This window comes from Cricetulus griseus, chromosome 7 (genome assembly GCF_003668045.3).
Source record: "Cricetulus griseus strain 17A/GY chromosome 7, alternate assembly CriGri-PICRH-1.0, whole genome shotgun sequence".
NCBI classification, from domain to species: domain Eukaryota; kingdom Metazoa; phylum Chordata; class Mammalia; order Rodentia; family Cricetidae; genus Cricetulus; species Cricetulus griseus.
In genome coordinates, this window is record NC_048600.1 from 73,365,587 (window position 1) to 73,391,784 (window position 26,198).

Sequence of the window (26,198 nt, forward strand, 5' to 3'; positions counted from 1 at the left end):
CCCGCGGCCGCGGTTGCGGACTCTATAAGAGGGCGGCGGTCGCGGCGCGCCCTGCGCGGAGCCCGGAGCGCGATGGTCAGCCGCCGCGGCGCGGCAAGATGCTGGATGGGTCCCTTCTGGCGCGCTGGCTGGCCGCGGCCTTTGGGCTGACGCTGCTGCTCGCCGCGCTGCGCCCTTCGGCCGCCTACTTCGGGTAGGTGCCCGCGGCGGGCGGCCGCGCGAGGGCGGGCGAGGGCGGCGGGGCCGGACGGGGCATCGAGCCCGGGGCAGCACCCGCCAGGTGCTCGGCGGGGTACACGGGTGGCTTGGAGTTGTTAGTTGGCAGCGAGCGCGCCTCTCGGTCCGCAGGTCGTTGTCCGCCGTGCGCCCTAGAGGTAGAGGGGCCGGTGTCCCCGACGGGCTTGTGCGGGGCCGCGGTCCGCGGTGACTCCGGAGTCGCCGCCGCCGCCTTAGGCCGCGGTGTTCTTGCCAAAAGGCTGGAGCCTCCCTGGCCCCTGCCCACTACCCCCCTTCTCTCCTGGAAAAGTTAATTTAACAACAACAAAAAAACACGTACAAAATCCAGATGTTCCTTGCACTGAGCCCCAAAGGGGAGAAAAAACCCTCCAAGCTGGAGAAATTTATTTTTCTTGCGCTTTCTTCTGGCGCCCGTCCGAGCCCGGCCCCGACCTCGGCCATCGGGAACACGTCTGGGAGACCTGGCCCGGGGGGTGAACGCCGCCGCTGTCCCGCGGGGTCGCCGCCCCACACTCGCTTGTCTCTAAACTAGCAGTTTTGCCGTGTTGTTGGGAGCGTTTCTTTGCCTTTAGTTCCTTTCGTCCCTCCCTTTCTACTCCCTTTCCCAGGTCTGGGATGCCTGAACCCAGCGATCTTTAGAGGGACACCCTATGCGCTTTGAGTTCGCCGAGGTCCTGGGTGGCACCATGAGAGGCAGCGCCCCAGCTTTCTCCGCCCTCCCTGCTTCTCATCCCCGCACTGACCCCCTGGGAGCTATGGTTAGCCCCTCGGGTCGCAGCCCCGGTCCTGGGTGCCCTGGACTGCTCTTGGGCCGCCGCCCTTCGCCGGTCACCTGTTCCCTCGCCCCTGGCTACGGTGCCCGCTCGCAGCGGTGTGGCCGGCAGAGGGCCCCGTTGGTCCAGGAATCTGGCACCCGCCAGGGCAGGGAGAGGCGGCTGGGCTGAGGAGCCCTGCAGGTGTATCCTGTTCTCAAAGAAAATAAAATATTTTCATGGGAAAATTTCCCTTTGTGTTTTTCTTTCTCCTCCTTTCTCCTCGTCTGTCTATTTCTTCTGGGTTGTCTTCCAGGGTCAGTTCCATGTCTTGGTTCCCAGGGTCTCCCCCACCCTGGCTCCCCTGGCTTCCACTGAGGATCCAGCCCCTGGGCCTTGGCCTGGCGCGCCCCTGCACACCATCTGTGCAGCCCTAAGCCTCACCCGCGGGCAAGAGGGAGGGCTGAGGATGGCCGTCTGGCCGCAGGTCCGCGGTGAGTCACAGCAGCCCATCAGCCAGCTGTGCCTTCCTCTCTTCTGGCCCAGCCGGGCTTCTGACACGCCCTGGGCTTGCATGGGCGGCCACTTTGCTCCTTCTGGGACCTCTGCTGCAGGCCTTGTGGCCCCAGGATCCAGAACTTACAGATGATGGGGTTAGAGTACTGGCTGCACTGCCCCTCATCCGTCTCTTTGTCACCCTCTCTTTGCTGTCTCTATGCCTTGCATCTTGGGAAAGTCCTCTCTAGCTTGCCTACTGTAGGGGTATAGGCACCCTTTGATTCTATGGCAGAGTTTAAGCACAGGATAGCTGGCTCCCAAGCAGGTACTGAAGACATTAGTATTGCTATGGCTTGGGTCAACCTCTTCCTAGCTCTCTGCCCCAAAGGGCCCCTCAAGGAAAGCCTAGCTTGACTGTGAGTGTCCTCTCCTGCAGCTGCCCTGGAGATTTGGTTTGGAGGAATAGCTCTAATAGACTAAAGATGCACAGAGTGGATACCTGTTGAACCAAGAGCCAGGGGAAACCTGGGAGGACAGGGTAATTGACTTGGGTTTTCTTGAGATTTGAATTCAGATGAGTATGTATGTATGTTGTTGTTGTTGTATGTATGTATGTATGTTGGGGGCACAAGATGTGTCCTAGGCTGTTTTGTGTCCAGAGATCCCACCCCTGCCTCAAGCAAGGAAGGAGATGAGTCTGGGAATCCTGAAAGGCCTAGCAGGCTTGGAGCTGGAGGGGGATCCTGAGGGTGCGCCCATGAGATTGTGGTGTGCTTGTGTCCCTTCCCAACTGGAGAGGGAGTGGAGAGTAGGGAGAAGGAGTTGGAATCTGGGGCTCTCCTCTCCCTTCCCCCTCTCCAAAGCTCTGCCTGGCACGGAGGCTCCCAGGCAGGAACACGGCTCCAGTTACAGCCCAGGAACCCAGAGAGGAGAGGCTGGCCTGGGGGAGGGTCACGTGGCTACAGGAGCCCTCCCCACCCCCTCCCTGAGCTGCAACCCAACCCTACAGCTCTGGCTGCCCTTCCCTTCTAGAGGCCTCTGGCCACCCTGCTGCTGGACCCCTCCAGGCTGGCCACCAGCCATGGGGAAGGGGCTCCCCTCTCTTCTTCCCTTGGCCCAGCTTTGCATCCCAGTCGGTTCAGCAAATCAGCAGGTGGCAATTCCATTAGCTTCTTCTAGAGCTGCTGCCCACTGCAGGCCCATGTTCCTGAGGCCAGTCGGAGGTCACATGTGGGTTGGGGACACAGACACAGAGCCTCTTGGAGGCTTTGCTTCCCTCACCCCCTGTGTCTCTCTGGGAATTGACAGGAGAGAGGATTGGTGTGAGCAGACCTGGAACAGACCTGTGACTCTTTTCCCCTGATAGATTGCACAGAATCTAGAAAGGAGCTCCCAGACTAAGTGGAAGTCAGGATTAAGAATTACAGCCCTGAGCTAGCTCCGCAGCAGAGGCCTTTGGGAGTTCGGAGACTTTCACCCTGTTTTCTTGTAAAGAACTAGGAAGGTGCATTATAAACCTTAGGACTCCCCTTCATTTCTCTGTTCTGGCAATATGCATCCAGTTTCTACCAGGGATGCCTATATGTCCCCTTCTGAAAGTCACTCTCACTCAGGACCTCTTGGACTGTTTGGGGCTGAGTGGTATCAGGGCCTATAAGGCCCTCTTTTTGTTATTGAATATAGCTCACATCCTGAGAAACTCCCCCAGCTCTGCGGTTTGGGGTATATTCACAAAACGGTCAGCCATCACAACTGTCTAATTCCACAACATTTTCCTCACCCCAGAAACCTCATACCCACTCAGCAGTCACTCCCCACTCCCCTCCCTCCAGCCCCTGGCAACCACTAATCTTTCTGTTTCCATGGATTTTCCTATTCTGGACTCCTTGTAGAAGTGGGACCATACCCTCTGTGGCCTTTGTGTCTGGCTTCTTTCATTCGGTGTCATGTTTTTGGAGGCTCATCCATGTTGTAGCATGAATCAGTGTTTCACTCCTTTTTATGACGGAATCGATTATACAACAGTTAAAAAACAACCCTGTTTGTCAGTTGATGGCTATTTGGGTCGTTTCCACTATTTGGTTATTTCTACTAATGTTGCTGTGAATGTCAGTGCTTTCCGCTCCCACCCCCATATCTGTGTTTGCGGTTCTTGGGGAGTTCCTATCTAGAAGTGGAATTGCCAGGCCCTCAGGCAATTTTACTTTACACTTCTTGAGGAACTGCCAAAATGTTGTCCCAAGTAGTTACAATATTTTATATCCTTCCCATAAAAGTACAGGGGTCCAATTTCTCCATGTCATCACCAAACACATTCTGGGTTTTTTTTTTTTTTTCATTGTTGTTTTTAATTCTAGCCATCCTAGTGCGCGTGAAGCATGTGTCCTTGTGGGTTTGATGGCTGGTGACACTGGTGCCTTTTGTAGGCTTCTTGTTTGATTGGTTTGGTTTTTGTTGTGGGTTTTGTTTTGTTTTGTTTTGTTTTGAGACAGTGTCTCTTCAGTACATCACCCAGGCTATCCTAGAACTCACTAATGTAAACCAGGCTGGCTTTCAACTCAGAGAGATCTGCTTGACTGTGTCTCTGGAGTGCTGAGATTAAAGGGATTAAAGGCCATGGTTTTTTTTCGGGCTTCTTGACCATTAGCATACCTCCTTTGGAGAACCATCTGTTTAGTTCTTTTGCCCTTTTAAAAGTTGGGTTATTTGGTTTGTTGTTATGTGTGAGAACTCTTTACATATTCTGAATCTCTCCTAGATAGAGAAGTTTTATTTCTTTCATCCCATACACAGAGGTAAGCTGCCTTTATTATCCCTGCCCCAGCCTGACTGTAAGGGTGGAGGGGCATCCTTTATGATAATTCTGGGTACTGGAGAAACTAGAAGAGGAAGATCCCCTCAGGTCAAAAGGAAAGGAGATTGTCCCATCCTTCATTCTTACTCTGGAACCTGGGTGGGAATACCCTGTGGCCATTTGCCCAAGTCTAATGGCTGTTTGGACAAGGGGACCCAGGTAGCTCCTAGAGTCAGAGAAGGCTGGGAAGGTTTCCAGGCAGGATGCTGGGTCTGAGAGCACAGACTCTCCAAGCTATATGGAGCCTTCACTGTATGTGTTGGGGCGCTAGAGAAGTTACCAGGAAGTCAGGGGTCTGGGTCCAGCCAGGAGCTGAGTAGGCATGAGCTGCAGGTGACTTAGGGACAGACTGGAAGGTCAGGCCTAGGTCAGGAGTGGCGGCTGAGGCTGGGATCAGGTGTATCCATGGAGCTGCTGAGATCAGAACACCCCAGGATGCTCACAAGCCTTTGGGAGGTCAGCAGAGTGTGGCACCCAAGTAATGGGGCTTTGTGGGGCAGCAATGGGAGCAGACAGGCTAGCCTTGGAGGCCTCTGCCAAGGGGCTCTGTGGGGAAGACCTTTTGGCAGAGGATTAGGAGACAGCAAAAAGTGGGTGAGAGGAGGAGAGCTCCCTGGGGCCTGCTGAGGTAGAGGTGGTGCCAGCATTCCTTTGCATCTCCCCAACAACCCACCCCCAACCCAAGGGGCCAGCTGAAGTTGGAGTTGCCAGGCTTCTCAGCTAGGCTGTGTGGCAGGTGTGGCATGAGCCCCAGGTAGGAGCTGGTTACCATCATTCTGCATTAGCAACCCCTCAGACCTTCTACTCCAGCTGCCCTTGAGTTTCCATCTGTAAGTTCCTGGAATTGGCAGGTGGGGGAGGGGCTTTGCCTTGGACCCCCTCACACCGGTCAAGCCCAGACCCCCAGCCTAGGGTGCACAGTGTCTCTCAAGTGCCCCGAGGGAACGGGGAATGGTGTTGAGCAGCAGTGTGGTGGGATTTAAGGTAAGGCCTGCCCAGGGCCACCTGGCCCCCCTCAGCTGTGTGAGCAGATGTCCTACTCACAGCCGGCAGCAGTCTGGACAGGGAGACAGCTGGCCTAATCTTGTTCCTATACTCACCATACGCTCTGCCTCCTGCCTTTATGGCTCGGGGTGACTGTCCTGGGCAGGACCTGGTAGGTGCCAGGCAGCATCTAGGTGGCCTAAGGCCCCAGGCACCTTTTGCCTCTGCCTTTGCCTCTCTGCCAATCCCCAGGTTTGGCCATCATGGGTAAGGTGTGCAGGTAATTTGTACCCTAGGAAAGAATGTACAAGGATAGATTCCTCTCGGGGAGGCCCTGAACCCTGGAGAGTGATGAGCTGATAAGGGGTAGGTGGAGGGGGGCAGCCAGGCCCGCCTGGCTCCTTGCTAGAAAGACGACACCTGTTGACAGGCTCCCTGCACTTGCCCTCTGAGTCCAGCCTGCCGGGCACCCGCTGCCTTTGTGTATTGTGCCGTGTGGCGGGTGCCCTGCTGGTGCCCGGCTGGCTGCAGCAGGCTCTGGACAAGGCACAGTTGTCTGAGTAGTCAGAGAAGCTTCTGGCATGAGGCTTAGATGCCTGTGGATGAAGCCAGGCCTCCTGAAGCACATAAGTGGACTGTTTGGGGGAGATTCTTGCTGGGAAGTTGGGGGTGAAATCAACATTTGCCTGGCTTACTGCCTCTACAACAGCCCAGATGTGTCAATCTTTCCCTAATTCAACTCTAGGCATATAGGAGGGTCTCTTATGAGTTTCTTCTTAGCTATGCACTGTGCCCCCTAGTTCAAGGCTGCTACCGGCGTAAGGTCATTGGAGGACCCTCTGTTCCCCCCGGGAGTGTCTGCATTTCTTATTGATCTGATAGTCTAGCCTGGTCTACTACCGTGACTGGAGTCCTGACTTCACCTATTAGATGTGTCTTAGAAGAGGTGTAGCTGCCTGCTCCAAGATCATGGCTGCCTAGCTGGCATGCCATCCTACCTTCTGGCATGTCTGACATCATTATGAGGAAGGGGCCTGTGCATGTGGATGCACACTCATGGGTAGCCACACAGTGTGAGCCCAGCTGGGAAAATGAGAAAGTACCTATGGCTGACTGCCCCCATGGCAGGTGTCTGGGGACAGGCTCACCAAACTCTCCGATCTGGGTGGCTCCAGACTGCCTTGCCCCTGTGACCCACAGGCCTGGCCCCTCTGGCAAGGTCCCTGCTGGCCCTATGCCCCTACCCACAAGAGGAAACCCAGCTGCCCAGCTGGCAGCCTAAGTACCTTGGGTCAGGCAGCCAGAGGAGGCGATGGAAAAGGCAAGCCGCAAGCTGCGTTTGTTTTTCATCTCAATACCTGAGGTCGGAGCAGCTAGGGAAGTGGGCTGGAGGTCTGGCCCAGGACAAAATGCTTGCTAGGAGCTCCCAGAGCCTGAGGACATTGGGGCCATCTGCATCTTGGCAGATGGGGATATAGAGATGGGAGCTCCCTAGTCACAAGGCTGGGCAGCTAAGGGTATAGTCCTTTATGGAGGACTGCTGTGTATGGTTATGCTGGTGGCTGCTGAAGGCCCCAAAGCTCTGCCTGCTTCCAGTGTCACAGGCCTATGGCTCGCCTTCTGTGAAGGCTGTTGTTGGACACAGAGGTGCCTATTCTGGGAAGTTCTGCTCCCATCTTCTTCCCAGGGGTCCAGTGCAGCACTGTGGCACCACAACATGCTTGCCTGTGATGGATGGGGTCTGCTGGACAGCACCTTGGATCCTGGGGTGGTAGCTGGATGGTGCTTGTCTATCCCACAGTCCCCAGGAGCTTGGCTCCTCCAGGGCAGTGGGCAGTGAGGGAGGGAGACTGGATGGCTGCCCATTTGTAGCCTTTGACCAGTGTCTCTGTAGAAAACATCCCTGGCCTTGTCCTGGGCGCATTGCCACCCCCAGGGACATGGAGGTACTCGGGTTGGAAGCGGGACTGTGGGAGGGTGGAGGGTTAATCTCAGTTCCGTCTCTCAGTGCTGGAATTTGTTTTGATTTTGTTTCACACAGAAATTAAATGCTGTCTGGCGGAGCTGAGGTTTCCTCGGCTGGGCGATGTGGCTTCTGGAACTGCACCCTTGGCTCCCTCCACCCTGGCCCAGGGGAGAGCCGGTTCCCTGGCAGGGTGGCCTGGGGGTGGCCTAGCTTGTTGGTGGGATGGAGGACTGTGGGAGCAACTGTGGGGGTCTGCTGTCATATGGGCTGCCCATCTGCCTGCCCTGTGTGGGGGAACAGCTCGGGCCGCAGGACTGGGGTACACTCCCATCTTGAGCTATCCTCAGCTCTTGATCACCTAGTTAGTGCTCCAAGGAGGCATCTGGGTCCCTAAGCAGTCACAGCCTCCAGCCTGTCCAGGACCCAGGAGAAGTCACCAGCTCTGTTCTCTCTAGAGACCTCTAAGGGTCTCTGCTAAGTTCCTGCACATCAGTGAGGGGGTGGGATTCTTGGTAGACCACCTCTCAGCATCCTAGGGGGTCAGCAGTCTTAAGTCATTTCTACTCCATGGGACTTTGTTGGTTGGAATGACAATTCTGTCACATGTGGTTCAGTGTGTTACAACTTCTTCCTTCTCTCCAGCTGGCCTTACATCTTCTGGAGTGCCTGCAACTTGAACGATGGAGAAGGTGTGAGAGCTTGGGATGCTTGGGTTACTGGGGAGGGGGGTGTGGACATCCCCTGGAGACCATGTTGGGCTTCATGCCAAGGAAGCAATCTTAAGTCAGACCTGTTTGTGGGCTGAATTGGGGGCTGCTGTTGGATCCTGGTCTTATCTGACTTCTTTTGGCTATGTCACTTTAGCCTCCACCCTTTAGAGTCCCACCGATATATAGAGTGAAAACACCTACCAAATCCATCAAAATGAGAACATCTGTGGGTATAAGTCCTTAGTTTTAGTCATGATGTCCCATGTCATCTTGTTGAAAACAGTTGAAGCTGGATTTGTGTGTGTGTGTGTGTGTGTGTGTGTGTGTGTGTGTGTGTGTGTGTACATGTATGTCTGTGGGCATGTGTGAAACTGTGCGAGCATGTATGTATTCATGTGAATGTATTTGTGTTGTATGTGTCTTGGTATGTGTGTGAATGCACCTGTGTGCATGTTTCTGTAGGGGTTACCTATGTATATGGGTGTGTATGTGCATATATGTGTATGAGGATGATTAATGTTGAAACTGTTAAAGGCCAATAAGGTGAAGCCCATAGATATAGATCCATAGAGATAGCAATGCTGGCTTGGAACCTCTCACAGGAGAAAAGACAGCAGAGGCCAGTACCTGCTATATCAGGGAATGCTCAGTGGAGACTTTCCAACAACCATCAGGGCCCCAAAACTTGCAGGACACCTGATAATGGCCTAGTCTCCAGCACAGTCCAAGGTCTAGCCTTGCTTGGACTTAACTTATTCTGAGCTTGGGACTATCATGGCTATAGCAGCCTGACTACTTGACATGGGAATAGTTTCTGTGGGCTAGGTAAGGGGGCTGTTGTTGGATCCGGTCTGTACAAGTGACTATGTCCCAGTGTGTTATGTTACAGCAGCAAGAATTTGTTCTCTGTCAATTCTGGAGACTTGAAGTCTGAATTCAAGGTATTGGCTCTTCCTGATGGCTCCTGTGCAAATCCTTCCTGTCTCCTCCAACTCCTGGGACCCTCACTGTTTTTTGTGTGTTTGTTTGTTTGTTTTTGTTTTTGGGATGGTGTGTCTTTGTGCGTGTGTACATGTGAATGTGCGTATGTCCAGATGTACACACCAGATGTCTTCCTCCACATTATGTTTTGAGACAGGGTCTCTTGCTGACCCTGCAGCTCACCAGCTAATCTAGATCGACCATCAGGACCTAGGGATCCACCTATCTCGGCAGCACCCCTTCAGCACTGGCATTGCAGACGCATGCCACCATACCAGGCCTTTACATGGGTGCTTGGGTTCTGAACTTAGGTCCTCCTCGTGCTTGTACAGTAAGGCTTTGATCCACTGAGTCATCTCTCCAAGGCTTCCCCACTTTTTTCTTACAAGGACATCCTCTGCTCATTTCGGGGGGCCTGGACTTCAGGACTCTGACCTTCATGATATCTGCAAAGGTTCCAGATGACTCATTCTTGAGGCTCTGGGTAGATGTCCATCTTGTGGGGTCACCATTTACCCCCATCTCCATGTTTTATACTTTATTTCAACTTGTTCATGTCAAAGACAGCAAGCAGCATGCAGTCTAGGGTAAGCAGACATGCATGGAGAAGCAGCCACAGACACATCAGGCTCTAGAGCACCACACTCATGCTTGCTGTACTTTAACTAGAGGGTGGGGAGTCACGATGAAAGTAGATAGGCTAGGAATCTCTGTACAGAGAGAACCCACAAAAAACTGACCCAGCAGTTTGAAACACCAAACAACCCTGGGGGAAAAGTGCCAGTGACAGATGGATTGAGAAGCAGATTCAAAACAGCTGAAGGGAATTAGCACGCTGGGAGCCGGTCAGAAGAAATTACCAGGGGTGGTAGAGAGGCAGACAGATGTGGGACAGGGGCGCTACCTCCCTACTGGGAAGGTCCAGAGCAGGGGAGGAAGCTGAATGGACAGGGCTGATGTTCTGAGGGAGAGGGCAAGCACTTTCCAAAATAAAGCTGTACAGAAGATTCAAGAAACAGTGAATGGGTAAAACCCAGACAGAGAATAAGAGTGAATTTCACAGGAATTTATTCAGCCATGGAACATCTGTGGATCCTGAGGACAGTTGTGAGAGGAGCCAGAGAGAACAAGACACAGATGACATGATGTTCATGGGAGCCAGGGGGCTGACACTCACTCTGGCAGCTTGCCCACCCCATTCCTAGAAGCGCAGAGAGAATGGCCTCTGTGAGGTGAGTGACAGGTGAAACAATGCTGACTGTAACATGATGTTTCATTGGCCCCGAGCTGGACCTAAAGTACATAATAGATTTCATTGGTGGCAAGAATGTGAACAGGTGACCTACACTTTCATTGGGCTTGGGTGAGTGACAACCTTCTGTCAAGGAGAGCTGAGAAAATGGGGGGAGTGTTAAATACTGAACTGTAATGAGTAGAGGGTGAGTTGGGGTACCCCTAAGATGAAATTAGAAGAAGATTTAAAATGGACAGGTATGGTCCACAGACGGGATGAAAGAAAACAGCAAACTAAGACCCTTGACCTGATAAGGTCAGCACTCCATGGCAAGGCTGAGCAAAGAGCGAGTGATCAGGTGCATGGTGATGAAGGCTCCTGGTGAGACACCATCAAAACATGAGGATGTGGGAGTTGGGTGCATGGGAGAAATCATACAAACCTGGGCACAGACAGTGGGGCGTCTAGAGAGACAAAGATGACCTGGCTTTGACTGGAGCTCAGCCTGTTGAAGAACTTGGGAATGGGATTCCGTGTGGAAACCTGAGGCAGTGACTCGGGCTCTGTATAATTTCCTGAAGTAGTGGCTTGGACTCTATAGGATGAACTCAGGTTGAGTTGGATTCTGTGTTGATCTGTGTGTACTTCTGACTCAGGCTGTGACTCGGGCTCTGTATGGACTTCTGGCACTGGAGATGCAGCTGCAGTGACTGGAATGGTGATAGTTAATGCCTTCCATGCTTAGGTTTGAGGTGGAGCGAGGCTTGGAAGTGCCGAGCAGAATTCCATCACAAGGAATGAAAGCCTTTTAAAGCCAAATACAAAGGCAGTCATGGGAAGACAGTTGACAGTGGCAGTGCCATATACCTAAAGCTGCAGCATGCTACACCTTGATGAAGGGCCAGGAAACCCTGATGATGTAAGGTGGGGCAGCTGCTTTGGAGAATACACTGACAGTTCCTGGAAGGTCCCTGACCCAGCAGTTTCATCCCAGAGACACACCCACAAGAAACAGAACAGGTCCGCTTGAACTCAAAGGCAGAAGCAATCCAAGTGCCCATCCACCAAAGAATAAACAAGCAACATGTCCTTCCACACAAGGGAATGTTTCCAACTAAAGTAAAGGACTCTTAATATTCTTTACCGTGGATGAGCCAGGAGAGCGTGACCTAGTGAAACAAACCAGCCACGAAGGACAACTGTTGCCTGGCTCCATTCAAATGAAACACTCAGAGTGGTTCAGTTGGTGAAGTGTTTATTGTGCAAGCACGGGGGCCAGGATCCCCTAGGACCCATGTAAAAATACAGGTGTGAAGGTGTGATGTATACCTGTCACCCCAGGGTTGGGGATACAGTCTGGAAGGTCCCTAGGGATTGCTGTCTAGGTAGCCAGCCCTCATTGGCAAACTCTAGATTCAGTGAGAGGCCCTATCTCAGAAAATAATGTGGAGGGCTGGAAAGATGGTTCATCAGGTAAGAGTACTTGCTGCCAAATCTGGTGAACTGAGTTTGAACCCCAAGACGAACATAGTGGAAAGAAAAAAAAAATCAACTGTGCAAGTTATCCTCTGATCTCCACATACACACTATGGCACACAAATACCACCACCAGCCACACACTCAGAGAAATTAAAATTTTAAATTTATTTTTATTTTATGCGTATTACTATTTTGCCTGCATGCAAAATATATGTGGTATATATATGCATACCACATACATAAAAGTGTCCATGGGGTGACCATGCTTTATCAGAGCTGTTTTTAATGATGTTGTTCAGAATGGTTTCCTCCCAGATGATGACTGAGAAGCTAATGTAAAAAAAAAAAATGGTGCCAATACCAACAAGAGTAACAAAACTGTGCTGTCTTCTGGGATTTTGTTTTTTATTTTTTTGTTGTTGTTTGTTTGTTTGTATTTGTTTGTTCTTTGTTTTTTTTTAAATGGAGTATGCTGGATATCTCTACAATTTTGTTCAAAGGACTACAGAACCTGGAAAAGCTGTTGCTGCTATTGATGCATAACATATTGCCATACTTGCTCTTTTTATATAAATATAAATATATACATATATATATATATAAATATATATATATATATATATATATATATGCTAAAAAAAGTGTCCATGGAGGCCAGAAGAGAGTGTCAGATCCCCTGAAAGTTGAGGTACAGACAGTTGTGAGCCACCATGCAGTTGCTGGAAACTGAACCTCGGTTATGCATATGAATAATAAGTGCTTTTAACAACTGAGCCATCACTCCAGCCCCCTAAATAAATGTTTATGTTTGTTTGTTTTGAGACAGAGTTTCTCTGTGTAGCCCTGTTTATCCTGGAGCTATATCTATAGACTGGGCTAGCCTTGGACTCAGAGATCCGCCTCCCTCTGTCTCCCAAACCCTGGAATTAAAGCTGTGCACCACCACACTCAGCTATGGAAGAAGTTCTAAACTTGATACTGACTATTGTTATATGTATCTGTGAGTAATACATCAACAGTCTTTAAATGTGTGGATTTATTGGTAGGTGATTTAATCCCAATAAGGGTGTTACAAGTAACAAGAGGAGGTTAAGGGTGATCTTACAGTCTTCCGTCTGCTGTTAGCTCTTCCAGGGAAGATCAACAGAAGGTTCACTAAGAACTGAGACTCAACAGGAAGAGCATGGAAGAGAAGGGCACACAGGTGAGACCCCAGGCAGAGTCCAGCCATGCAGAAGGCAAAGCCACCCTGACCAAGGAGAGTCCTCCAGGCTTTGCTCCAGAACAGAGCTTCTGCCAAAGCTGTTGGTTTCTATGCCTGCCCTCTGCAGATAAAGGGGGATGTTCAATCCCCCACATGATACTTTCCTGATGCAACCCAAGTCAAGCCTGTAGCCTGAGATCACTGGCTATAAGTGACTTGACAATATACAGTGCATGCCATGCAGTAAGGGTAATGTGTACCTCCTTCAAGCCAAGTTCCCAGACCCCCACCCTCTGCCCTTGAGAGACAGCCACTTGATTATTGATGGCTTCCACTGATGAGTTTGAAAGGAACCCAGAGAACTGTTCCACCCTGTTCAGTGTGTCTGTGACCCATCATGAATGGTGTGATATTCAAGAGTGACAAAGACTGTCTGGCTTAGCCTCATATACACTGGGAAGATGCTATCTGCCCCTGGTTTCCTTCACAAAGCAGTCCAAGGTCTGGGCACATGAGTGGGTACCTGTCCTAGCTCTTGCCTTTCTGCTCTCCATTGTTTTGGGGAGCCATCCTTGTGCCAAACTGGCTGCATCTGGATTATAGATTTGTGATGTTGATTTGACTGTATTTTTGGCTTTTAACAGTCATTTTTTTGCTTTTGCTTTTTTTTTTTTTTTTTTTTTTGGTTTTTAGGAGTAGGGTAGCTGGAGTGGTGGTCTGAATGGCCTGTTAGGCTCATATGTTTGAATACTTAGTCCCCAGTTGGAACTGTTTGGGAAGGATTAGGAGGTGTGGCCTTGTTGGAAATAGGTGTGTCACTGCGAGTGGGCTTTGAGGTTTCAAAACCCCATGCCATTTCCCGTTAACTCTCTGCCCCATGATTGTGTCTCAAGATGTAAACCCTCAGCTCCTGCTCTACCACCATGCCTGCCTACCTGCAGCTGTGCTCCCTGCCATTAATGATCATGGAGTCACCCCCTGGAACTGTGAGCCTTCAATAAACTCTTCTATAAATTGCCTTGGTCAGGATGTTTTATCATAGCAACAGAAAAGTGACTAAGACAGTGGATCATATGATGGTTCAAGTTTTGTTTTTGGCTTTAGGATCCTTCCTACTTCCTTTTACAATGACTGCCCTAATTTCCATCCCTTCCAGTGTTGGTCAGGGCCACATGCCTGTGGTGACGTGATATCTTACTGAGGTTTTGATTGGCATTTCCCTAATGATTTGGAGAAGGGGATATTTTCCTCGTATGTCTGTTATGGAGTCATCTCCTTGGTTAGTTGCTGTTGTTGTTTTTTGTTTGTTCATTTGTTTTTTTCTGTTTTTAATGTGTGCTGGTGTTTTGCGTGCAAGTATGTTTGTTGACCATGACCCACAGAGGCCAGAAGAGAGCTTTGGATCCCTTGAGATGAGTTACAGACTGCTGGGAATTCAACCCAGGTCCTCTAGAAGAACAGAGTGTTCTTGATCACTGAGCCATCCCTCCAGCCCGCCTTGGCTAGTTTTCAAGGGGTTATTTCTTGCTAATGAATTGGATGCTAGCCCCTTCTCAGAGTGTCTCCTCCTGCTCTGCAGGGTCTCTCTGCTGATGCTTCCTTGACCTGTAGAAGCATCTTACCTTGGTGCAGTCCTGTTTTACTTCCATTCAGTGTGCTTTTAGAGTTATGTTAAAACAACAAACAAAACTACCAACATCAGTCATTTCCACTATATTTTTAGAAGTTAGTTTAGTCTAAGATTTAGGTAACCGTTGAACCATCTCTTTTGAGACAGGGTCTCATGTCACTCAGACCAGCCTCAGTCTCACTATGTTGCCAAGGGTAACCTTGAGTTCAGATTCTCCTGCCTCTACTGCCCAGGCGCTGGAATTACAGGTGTGTGCTATCATGCCTGGTTTATAGAATCCAGGGTTTTGTGCCAGACAGGCACTCTGCCAATGGAACTGCATCTTCAGTCCCCTGTGTAACCCACCTTAATTGGTGTGTGTGTGTGTGTGTGTGTGTGTGTGTGTGTGTGTGTGTGTGTGTGTGTCTTTGTCTGTGTGTCTGTGTGTCTGTGTCAGGATGAGGGATCTATGTGTAGATAGATATAGAATCAGAGAAACAGACATGGTATGTGATTGAGTTACAGACTTTAGTTGCCAGAAGACCATGTAGAGTATATGAGGCCCCTGGCCTCAGGAGAAACGCACACTCCTGCCTGGAAAGATGTGTATGCCCAGCTGGGTGGCTGTGCTGAGCTGTGCAGCTGGCTCTGTCTGCCATGTTAGGCCAGACACCACCAGGGCTGGGCGGCAGCTGCGTTGAGCCTGGCAGCAGGTGCTCTGTGTGTGGCAGGCAGCTGGTCCGGTGGGCAGGGCCTATACCATGCCAGGACAGGATACAGGAGATGCTGTCTGGACTTTAGGGCCACAACCTCTGGATAGAGAGCTATATAGGAAGGCACTTGCCTCATGTTTGTGAAGAAGCCACCTGTGCCCAGGGATGCACACAGCTGTGCGGAAAAGAAGGTGCTCTCCGTCCCCAGGTGGCCTGTCTTGAGTGTTTCCCTGTCTCCAAGCCTGTCTGCAGGCTGCTGGGCATGCCTTCTGTGGGGTGGGCTCCATGCTGGCATAGGGCTGTTGCTCACTCGAGGCACAGTGGATCAAGCAGATCCAGCCTTTCCCTTCTTCTTTCTCAATGCCTGCCAGCATCGCTTCTCAGCCTTTTGGCTAAGATCAAGTGTAGTATCAATGTCCGCCAGCACTGTGTTCTACCATGTATGAGGGCCATGTGGCGTAGTGACTTAAGATAGGTTATGTCTTGAGAAACCTATGGCATGTTATAAGCCAAAAATAGATGGACTATACCCACCCTCCCAACATCCCAGCTCAGGCTAGTCCACTGGACATACTCAGATTGTGGGGCCTAGCTTATAGTGGGGCAGAATCAACACCAAGCCTGTTTCAAACTAAGCTGACCACCCATGTCACTTCTGAGCATTGGTGTTCCTCTTAGGATCTTGGGGCCAGCCGCAAGGAGCGTCATGCTTCACAATGCACAGGAAAGAGCAGGAAGCAAATCCACAGTACCATCTCTACTGAATTCCTGTCACTTTTGTACCATTGTAAAGTCAAATTTTTTAAATGATAACTTTGTCTTGGTAAGGGCTACTATTGCTGTGGTGGACCACCATGACCAAAGCAACTTGAGAAGAAGGCTTATTAGTCTTATATGTTTCCTCATCACTGTTCATCAGGAAGCCAGGACAGGAGCTCAAACAGGCCAGGAACCTGGGGGCAGGAGCTGATGCAGAAGCCATGGAAGGGTACTGCTTACTGGCTTATTCCCCATGGTTTGCTCAGTCTGCTTTCTTATAGAACCCAGAACCACCAGCCCAGGGGTGGCCCCACCCACAATAGCGTAGGTTCTCCTACACCAATAACTAATTAAGAAAATGCTCTACAGGCATTTTCTCAGTTGAACTTATGAAGGTATTTTTCTCATTTGAGGCCCCTCTTCTCCAGTGATCTTAGCTTGTGTCAGGTTGACATAAAACTAGCCAGCATAGACCCATAGCTCAAATTTCTCATTGCGTCTTTTCTTCTTCTCTCCTCCTCTCCTTTCCATCCTTCTGTTTTTCTGTCTGGGTCTAGCTTTTTGGTGCAGGATGACATTGAACTTGTAGTCGTCCTTCCTCAGCCTCCTGAGTGGCTAGGGTGGCATGCCTGTTCCATCATATGTGTTTTTTCCAGTGGATATGAGTGCCTGAGTTCTAAGAGCAGTTGTTTTTGTTTTGTTTTGTTTTTTTAAGTGTGCCACGGAATGCATGTGGATGTCATATGACAACTTTCAGGAATCGGGTCTCACCTTCTACCATGTGGGTTCTGGATATCAGACTTAGGTTGGCAGGCTTGGCAGCAAGCCCCTTAACCTGCTGAGCCCTGCATTGATCCTTGCATCAGTCCTCTCTTGTGAATCTTTTTTTTTTTTTTTTGGGCAGGGTCTCTTTGCCCTGGCTGTCCTGAACTCTGTAGACCAGGCTGTCCTCGAACTCACAAAGATCTGCCTGCCTCTGCTTCCTGAGTGCAGGGATTAAAGGTGTGCACCACCACTGCCTGGCTATTTTCTTCATTTTTTAACTGATACATAAAAAATGTGCATATTATGGGGGAGTCAGCGATGTTTTCATATGTGCAGGTGTTGTTTGGTTTTGAAGTTAGAGTAAGCACTGTCTCCTAATATACCTTAGTTCGTCAATTTTCAAAATCTTTCTAGCTTCTTGGGACACATAGTACATTACTGTCATCTATTATGTTAGTGACATTTGCATCCCAACGACTAAAATACCGGACAGAAACAACTTAAGGGAGGGTGTGTTCAGGCTCACTGTTTCGGAGAATTGCAGTCCATCATGGTGGGTGAGGCATGGTGGAACATTGTGGCAGAGGCTGTTTACCTCTCTCTGGGCCAGGAAGCCAAGGATGTTACTAGAACCAAGGGCTGAGTGTAGCTATCTAAGGCCCACCCCTATGGCCTATATCTACCAGCCATGCCACATTTCCATATTTCCTGAAGGCTCCCAGAATAACGCCTCCAGCTGGAGGCCAAAGCATGAGCCCAGGGAGGGCATTTCACACACGAAGCACAGTGTTATGCAGTCACTCTCAGACAGCACCACAGCAGAACCTCTTACGCCTATCTGCTTTGTGTGTTACTCCTATCTACTTCTTGTGGTTATTCATTTATAGGAAGATCTACGTCCACAATCACACATGTGCATGCACTCACACACACTCATAGAGTTGGGTTTATTCTGGGAAATTAGCTGCAAACAGTTTTCAAGATTGCCTACTGCCCTTTTATTTCCTTGCCCTTTACAATGCCTTGAAGGATTTTAGTCCTGTCAGGTAGTCAGATACATTCACCCTTAATACCAGCACTCAGTCACAAGGAAGGACACACTGTTTTTGCAGTTGATGATGGTTTTCTGGGAACCTTGCCCTGGCTAGGTGGTCCCCGCCTCCTTCCAAGCCCTCTAATCAGGCATTCCAAACCCCCAAATCCTAGTCCTGTTTCTGTGCCCCTGAATGTTGTCATTCTGATGACATGCCTTCCAGATATCAACACTGAGTTCATCCAGAGTCAAAAAGGGTTCTGAGACAAAGTCAGCCCCAGCAGGACAGTAGAGGGACAGCTGGACCAGACAGGGACCCTGGTCTCTTCAAGTCCTTGTTTACATGGTGATACATGTTTGCTCAAGAATTCAGGGGCACCCTGTCTTCAGTCCCCTCAGCCAGAGCATGCACTGATGTTGTCTGGACATGCCCAGGCTGTCCAGGCATCAGGGGACGCTACACAGTCTCTTTCAGAATTCCTGTTTCTACCCCCTTTTCTCCTTTCTTTTTTCCCCTTTCCCTGTCCAAAACAGAGCTCTTAAAAGCTAGCATTCCACATAACCCTTAGAGGTGCTGCTAAAGGTGAAGGTTTGGAGCCTACTTCTCTAGGGGCCAGTGTGCCCCCAGTCCTGAGGCTAAGGGACTATCAGGGCCAGACCACATGGTATCCAGAAAAGACTTCAGGGGGGTCAGGGAGAAGAAGGGATCCCAGGATACTCCTGGCTGGTAATAGCACAGGGTCGGGTTTCCAAGCTGGGGAGGAGGACGATATGGACACAGACTGGGGTCCTGGTCCCTTTCCCACTGTAGTTCTGTATTCCCCACTGTAGTCCAGCTCTTGAGAGTGTGTCTGGGTACTGGTCTTTATCCATTAATGCTGGTATCAACTAGAACTGTCGGAACAACTACATAGCTGTTGGAGGCCATGCCTGGACAGCTGTGAGGGCCTTGGGTTACATGGGAGTCCCCGGGGCGTTCTGTAGGGAGCAGGGCAGTACTGACTCGTGTGAGATCGGGCAGGTTCAGGGAAGATCTCTGTGTACTGCCTGATTCTCTCTGGGTTCCCTAGGGCCGGATGCTCCCATCTTACCACTCCCGTCCTCTCACTTGGCTTAGTGTGCTGCTTCCTCTGCTCCCAGGGAGACTCTCAGACACTTTAGCCCAGACCATTCTCCCACCCTATGACAGGGGCTCACTCTCTTCTCTCTGTTCTTAGGCTAACAGGCAGTGAACCCCTGACTATCCTCCCTCTGACTCTGGAGACTGAGGCTGCAGCCCAAGCACACTACAAGGCCTGTGACAGGCTGAAACTGGAACGCAAACAGCGTCGCATGTGCCGCAGGGACCCAGGTGTAGCCGAGACGCTGGTGGAGGCTGTGAGCATGAGTGCACTGGAGTGCCAGTACCAGTTCCGCTTTGAGCGTTGGAACTGCACCCTGGAGGGCCGCTACCGAGCTAGCCTGCTGAAGCGAGGTAAGCTCTTACTTGCTTCCCTTTGGCCACACCCTCCAGTCTCTCCCTGCCGTGTGCACAGGTGGCAACATACCATCAGCTTTGACTGAAAGCCTCAGGCCCAGGCCAAACCCTCCTTGCCCCTCCTTCCACTGGGCACAGGAGCTCATGGGAGTCTCTTCATAACCTTAAAAACTGAAGACCTGAGCAGAATAGGGGTTAATTCAGTGGTAGAGTACTTGCCAATATATGTGCATAGATAGATAACAGATGATTGGTAATAAATAGATGATATATAGACATGGTTAGACATAGGAGATCTATAGATAATGATTGATAGGTGATGAGGATGATGGAGATAGCTGGATGGATAGATAGATAGATAGATAGATAGATAGATAGATAGATAGATAGATAGATGACATATGATACACAGGTTAGTAGAGGTCCTGAGGTCTAAGGCTGGATTTGTCAAGGACCCTAGGGACAGGCCAAGATATTGGGGACCTGGATGAGATCTGTGACCACCAGGCTAGAGGTACCACAGTAGACTCTGAAGTCTTAATCTCAGCCTGTCCTACATTACTGAAACCTCAGCATCTCTCTCCAGGTGCCTGCCAAAGGCCCTCAAAGGGACCCCAACCCCTACCTACCCCTACAAAGGCACACATGTGAAATTGGGCCTCACTAACTCTACTGCTGTCCCCAGGCTTCAAGGAGACTGCCTTCCTCTATGCCATCTCTTCTGCGGGCCTGACCCATGCACTGGCCAAGGCCTGCAGTGCAGGGCGCATGGAGCGCTGTACCTGTGATGAGGCCCCTGACCTGGAAAACCGTGAGGCTTGGCAATGGGGTGGCTGTGGAGACAACCTCAAGTACAGCAGCAAGTTTGTCAAGGAGTTCCTGGGCCGGCGGTCTAGCAAGGATCTGCGAGCCCGAGTGGACTTCCACAACAACCTCGTGGGTGTGAAGGCAAGCTGGGAGGGGCACAGGGCAGGATTTCGGTGGGGGGATTGCTGTGTCTGAGAGGAGCTGGGTCCCAGTGAGTATTTTAGGGTTGGGCACTAAGTATACAGGGCCGGGGAGAGAGGTTTGGGTACAGGGAGGCTGGCGCTGGCCATGGAGTAGATGGAGTAAGACTGAATAGGTGGAGGAACGCAGTGTGAGTGGGTATGACCCAAGAAGAAAAAGAACTGGGAGGAGGCAAGAGCTGCTTTTCTAGCCATGCAGTTCCAGCCAGAGTCCTGGAATCCTGCTTAGATATGGGACAGATGCTGTCACTAGGCATGGAGGTGCCTCATGGTGGTCTAAGGAAGAGTCTTTGTCACTTTCTGCACCTATACCTGGCAAGTCAAGGACCTGGAGATCGTCTCTCTGGATAGTCTGCCCTGTGGTGATATATTATTTACAATTTATTAAAGCTTGCCTGAAGATCAGGGTAGCAATGCAGCTGAGCTATCAGAGAGCTCTTACCTCTAAAAGGGCTGGAGCATTCCTGTTCTCAGCGTGGATGGAGAATGAATGCCTCCTACTGAGACCTTGCTCCTGTCTTATATACAGTCTTATATACCTTTTGTGAGTCCTGGGATTAAAGGTGTGAGCTATAATTCTCTTTTAGACTCAGTCTTATGTAGATCTGGTGGCCTTGGACTCACAGAGATCTGTCTATCTGTTAATCCTGAGTCGTAGGATTAAAGGTGTGTACCACCACCTCCTAGCTTCTGGCTGCTGGGATTAAAGGTGTGTGTCTGGCTTCTATGGCTTATGGCTGGCTTTGCTTTCTGTATCCTCAGGCAAGCTTTAATAAAACATAAATAAAATAGCACTACACTGCCCCAGAGGCTCGTGGTTTGTATCCTATGTGCCAAAGTGACCTGCAGTGTCACCACAAAAGTAGAGAGCAGTATAGTAGATGGGAGGTTCCAAGGAAGAGCTGAGAGTACAGGACCCATTTGCCCAGGGTGCCCAGTGTTGTTTGTGGCTAAGACTCTGTTCTGGAAGACAGAGCTCCAACTCTAAAAACAAGCAAAAGAGGGATTTATTAGCTCTCTAGTAGGCCTTTGGGGTGCTGTAGCTGCAGACATGGCCAAGCTCTGGAGTTGTCTGGCCTCTTGAATGTCTTTGATGTGACTTAGAGCTCTGAAGCTCCTGGTTTATCTGTTGTTGAATGGGACCAAGATAGAACCCTTTTCCCGCTTCCCACTTTTTTTTTTTTTTTTTTTTTCCTTTTTCGTGACAGGGTTTCTCTGTGTAGCCTTGGAGCCTATCCTGTCACTAGCTTTGTAGACCAGGCTGGTCTCGAACTTACAGAGATCCACCTGCCTCTGCCTCCCGAATGCACCACCACCACCCACCTCATCTTTGAATGACCCAAATTCGAAACTCTAGTCTGGGCTTGGGAAAGCAGGGTCCATATCTCCCTCAGGAGTTGGGGGCCTGTCCTCTTCCCCTTGCCTGGCTCTGCATCTCCAGTCTGGGGAGGACAGCAAGGTAATTAGAGCCCATCCTGCCCTGAGCTCCTTGTTATTGAGTAATCGGAGTTCTGAATCCCCCACTTATTAAAGGATTGGTCTGCCTCCTTTCCAACCAGTGCCTTCCCAGGCCCAGGCTAGTGGGGAGGGAAGCCCGGGAGGGCAGATTCAATCTCTGAGGCCAGGCTGTTCTTTTCTTTTTTGCTGGACCCTCCCTCCCCACCTTCCCCTTTTGAGCTATTAATGAAAAGTCAGAATGTGTGAACGTGCTCCATCAGCTTACTGCTCCCAGGCAGCCGGGGTTTAATTAAATCTGTCCTGGTTTCTCAGGAGAGCATGGTTAAGTGGGACTCTCTGGTTGCCTGGCAGGAGAGCAAGGAAGTAGCTACACTTCTTAATCCCTCTCCAATGGACGCTGCTCCTGGGAGCCAACTTGGGAGCTCAGCAGTGGCTTAGGGCCCACCTGGGAAGAGGTTCCCCCCTCTCTGACATTCTTCCATCCCACAACTCTCTAAGATTTGAAACAGCATTTGGAGGGACCCTGGTCATGAGAGGTCAGGCAAAAGATCCCTCAGGCGAAGCCCTAAGTCCTGAGAAGGGACAAGCCTGGCCAGGGTTCCCTGGCATGTTACCAGACCTGGAATTTTGGTGCTCCAACCTATATTCAGGGAGCAAGGGGTGCAGCCTCTCCTGGGGAGTTGGCCTTGGAAGGTCTCTAGGTGCAGCATTTTCTTAAGAAATTACCTTTACTGAAGTTACCTTAAGAAATTACCTTTATTTCCCACCTTTCTGTGCATCTGCACCCCTCCCCCTCCCATCACAGGCTGACCCTTAAGTGGGTAGGGCTTGAGTTATATCCACCTAGAGCTCAGTACTCAGGAGGGGTGTGGTCAGTCTAGACAGAGAGCCCTGGGGGATCCTTGTCTTCATCCATCCAATGAGTGTGCTGAGATCAGAATCAGGAGACCCTGACAAGGCTGTAATTGTTGATGGCAGGGCAGGGATGTTTATAAGGTTAGGCAGGATGTGTCTCAAAGGGGATATGGGCCAGCCTGTGCTCATAGAGGTGCAGAGGTCAATCCTGGAAGTCAAGATACTGGCCTGAGGGCCTCTGTCCCTGGAATTCCTGACTCCAAGAGCAGCCTATGATCCTGATTGCTAGGCTTCCTGTGTGTTGCACAGTGCTGACCCCTGCTGGCCAGGCTCTCTGTGTAGGTCTATGTGAGGGTTGCACAGTGGGCAATAAGTGTGGGCTAAGGTTCCAGCCACTCTGATATTTCTGGACATTCCTGGCATGCTCCTCATGCTCCTGCTCCCCTCTGCAGGTGATAAAGGCTGGAGTAGAGACCACCTGCAAATGCCATGGCGTATCTGGCTCCTGCACGGTGCGGACCTGTTGGCGGCAGCTCGCACCCTTCCACGAGGTGGGCAAGCACCTGAAACACAAATATGAGACAGCGCTCAAGGTGGGCAGCACTACCAATGAAGCCACCGGTGAAGCTGGTGCCATCTCCCCACCACGAGGCAGGGCCTCTGGGTCAGGAGGTGGTGACCCACTGCCCCGAACACCAGAGCTGGTGCACCTGGATGACTCTCCCAGCTTTTGTCTGGCTGGCCGCTTTTCTCCTGGCACTGCAGGCCGCAGGTGCCACCGTGAGAAGAACTGTGAGAGTATCTGTTGTGGCCGTGGCCACAACACACAGAGCCGTGTGGTGACAAGGCCCTGCCAATGCCAGGTGCGCTGGTGCTGCTATGTGGAGTGCAGGCAGTGTACACAGCGAGAGGAGGTCTACACCTGCAAGGGCTGACCTGAGGCCCAGTGGCCCTACCATAAGGGGTACGGGCTTTGCACACAGTACCAGAAGAATTCTACACCTGCAGGAGCTGACCCTGGGCTCTGCCCAGCCCTTCTGCAGGGGTGTAGGCGTTGCACATAGTGCAAGGGGTCTTAACCTGTATAGAGTGAGCCCTGCAGGTCCAGCCTATCCTGCTGTGTTGGGCACACGTGTCACAACAACACAAAAGGTCTGCAAGGAAGGAGAGGTGCCCCTAGGACACTTGGGCCCTGGTATGCGGACAGCTGGTTGGCTGTCTAACTTCTCAAAGGCCCAGAGGGCAGGGCTGGCCCCTGTCTGGCCTCCTTTACCCCTTTTGCTTATGCCTTGGGCCTGAGCTTCTTCCCCTTGACCCGAGAGCGTTGCAGTAATGCTTTCTCAGTTGCCTCCATCCCTGACACATCAGTCCCGAGTATAGCCCTTGCCAGGGACCAGTGTGTTGACTGGCCCTCCCTGCCTCTTGGCTTCTTCTGAGGCTTGGAGGGCAGGTGCACCTTCATAATCACATGGCTGCCATTCTGGCCCAGCAGCCTGATGCCAGCACTGTCTTCAGAGAGTCAAACCACTAGGAGAGAGCAGCCACTCTGTCTCCAGGGCCCAGCCTCTGGCCCTCTGACCCTGAGCACTTCCTTGGAGTATCAGTGACTTTTAAATTATTATTATTTAACTAATATAGTAATTATTATTTTCTCTATACCCTTGCCTCCTAATCTGTGGCTTTTTCCTCTGACCTGCCCCAGGCCCAGCCAAGCCAATCTGGGAGGCCCTGCCTTCATGTTCCTCTGTACTCTCTTCTGCTTGCTCTAGTTTGAAACCACTAAATCAAGGTCATGTTTGGAAAGAAATAAAGCAATGGAGCCTAGCCATGGCCCTCAAGGCTTCTGGAAACCCACTCCCCCATTCTACCGTACCTGGGGGTCAGAGGCCCTTGGTGTGGTCCCTGCTCTGTACCCTGCAGGTGATCAGGTTGTTGGATATGGATTGTGGGGTCTAGGGTGCTGGAGGCATAGGCCTGGTGACAGAGGCAGGATTAGCTTTCGAATGTCCATCTCAGGAAGCCACACTTGCTCTGTTTCACCAAGGGAGGTATGGAGGGACAGATACACTTGTGTCATCAGGTCTTGCTGATGTCTTTGCAGGGGAACGGTGGCTACACTGAGCTGGTGAGGAGTGTGTGTGCATGGGTGTGTGAGTGTGTGAGTGTATGTACTCTGAGCTGTCATGATCAGCATCCAGCTGGCCTGTGCCCCTCTGCAATATGGTCACTCTTTGGCTCCCAGAAAGCCCAGCCTTAGGTTTGTGTGGGAATCTGTGGCTACATAGGCTAGTGTGGGCAGGTGGCAGGCATGGAGGCAGGAACTACTGAGGAAGGAGTGGCTCCCTTGGAGCTCCAGGGGTCCAGAATGCCCAAGCGTGGGGTGGTGGTAGGACTGTTTCTTAAAGGAAACCTATTTATGTGGATGAGGGCCTCTGGTCCCCATTGGTTGTGTAAATAGCAAAGTTTATTCTCCTGTGGTTCATGATAGCCCACCAATGAATGCCATGTTTCCAGGATGAGAGTATGAGTGGCAGTATGCAGTGGCTGGTGACTGGGGAGTGCGCCCAGCACTTCTCAGCTGTCTATATTCAGTCACAGTGTCACCACAGACTGGAGCTTCATCTCTGTCAGATCTGGGGAAAAGAGCCTACCAGTTCAGAGGAAGAATATTTTTACCAAATACCACATTTAGCTCTCTGTCCTCAATATTCAGAAAAGGATTTTTTAAAACAAGGCGGAATGAGACTGTCTGCCGGCTGGTTTGTTTCTGTATAAATATATACTAGAATGTCTTTCTGGATGAAGCAACTCCCACAGGCCAGAGCCTCTTTGATCTTCTTCTCTTCTATGGGCAGTAGAGTGAGTGGCTGCCCTGCTCCCGCTGGCCACCCAGGGTATGCTGGCTCTGAGGCTCACTGCTGGCCCGCCTGGCAGGGCAATGGACCCACAAGGGAGCGCTGTCTTTGTGTAGAGTCTTGTGCAGCCTGTGATTTCTCTACCTCATCTGTGTGGCGAGTAGGTGTGAACCTGAGTGACTGCAGAGAATGTATTTATTTAACAGCTTTGTGTAACAAAACCAGAAACAAATGGAAACACTAAATAAATGTATTTTAAATTATAGACAACCCACCCAAGTCTGCTGCTTTTGTAGAGGTGGTGGGGAACCTGAAAGGGCAGGGAGGAAGGAGATGTGGGAAAGGCCTGTGGTGGTGGGGGAGGAGGAGGGAAAGGAAGACCTGGAGATGGGGAGGAGGGTTAACATGGGAGGAGGAAGAGCAGAAAAGTACCTAGGGAGAGTGGGGAGGACAGGAGGGTCCTCTGAGGACCCAGGATGAACAGACTCGCTAACCCCAAAGGACTGATCACCGTAGTCTGTGTGGCCGTCCCAGACCCCTGTTCTCTCTGGGCTGGGTGGGAGTTGAGGAAGCCTTCTCTAATCCTGTGGCCTAGGAAGGGACCCTCCTTGTCAGAACCTCCACCAGATTCCTACCACTCTTCCCCCGGCTTGGTTCCTGCAGCATTTTTTCTGTTCTGTGGCAGGGGATCTCCTGCCCTAGGTCTGGGGTGCCTTCAGTGTAGCCCCCAGCACTCAGCCCTCCTCCCTCCTCTCCCTAGCTACTGTG

General features: G+C 51.0%; 1 protein-coding gene across 1 annotated transcript; it reads left to right on the top strand.

The window, feature by feature from the left end:
* Wnt9a (Wnt family member 9A) lies at positions 1-25,695 on the top strand. Its single transcript, XM_027427346.2, has 4 exons — positions 1-193; positions 18,996-19,252; positions 19,941-20,203; positions 23,028-25,695. Exons 1-4 carry the CDS (start codon positions 99-101, stop codon positions 23,508-23,510), a joined length of 1,098 nt encoding a protein of 365 aa, XP_027283147.1. The 5' UTR covers positions 1-98; the 3' UTR covers positions 23,511-25,695.
* Positions 25,696-26,198: the final 503 nt, after the last annotated feature.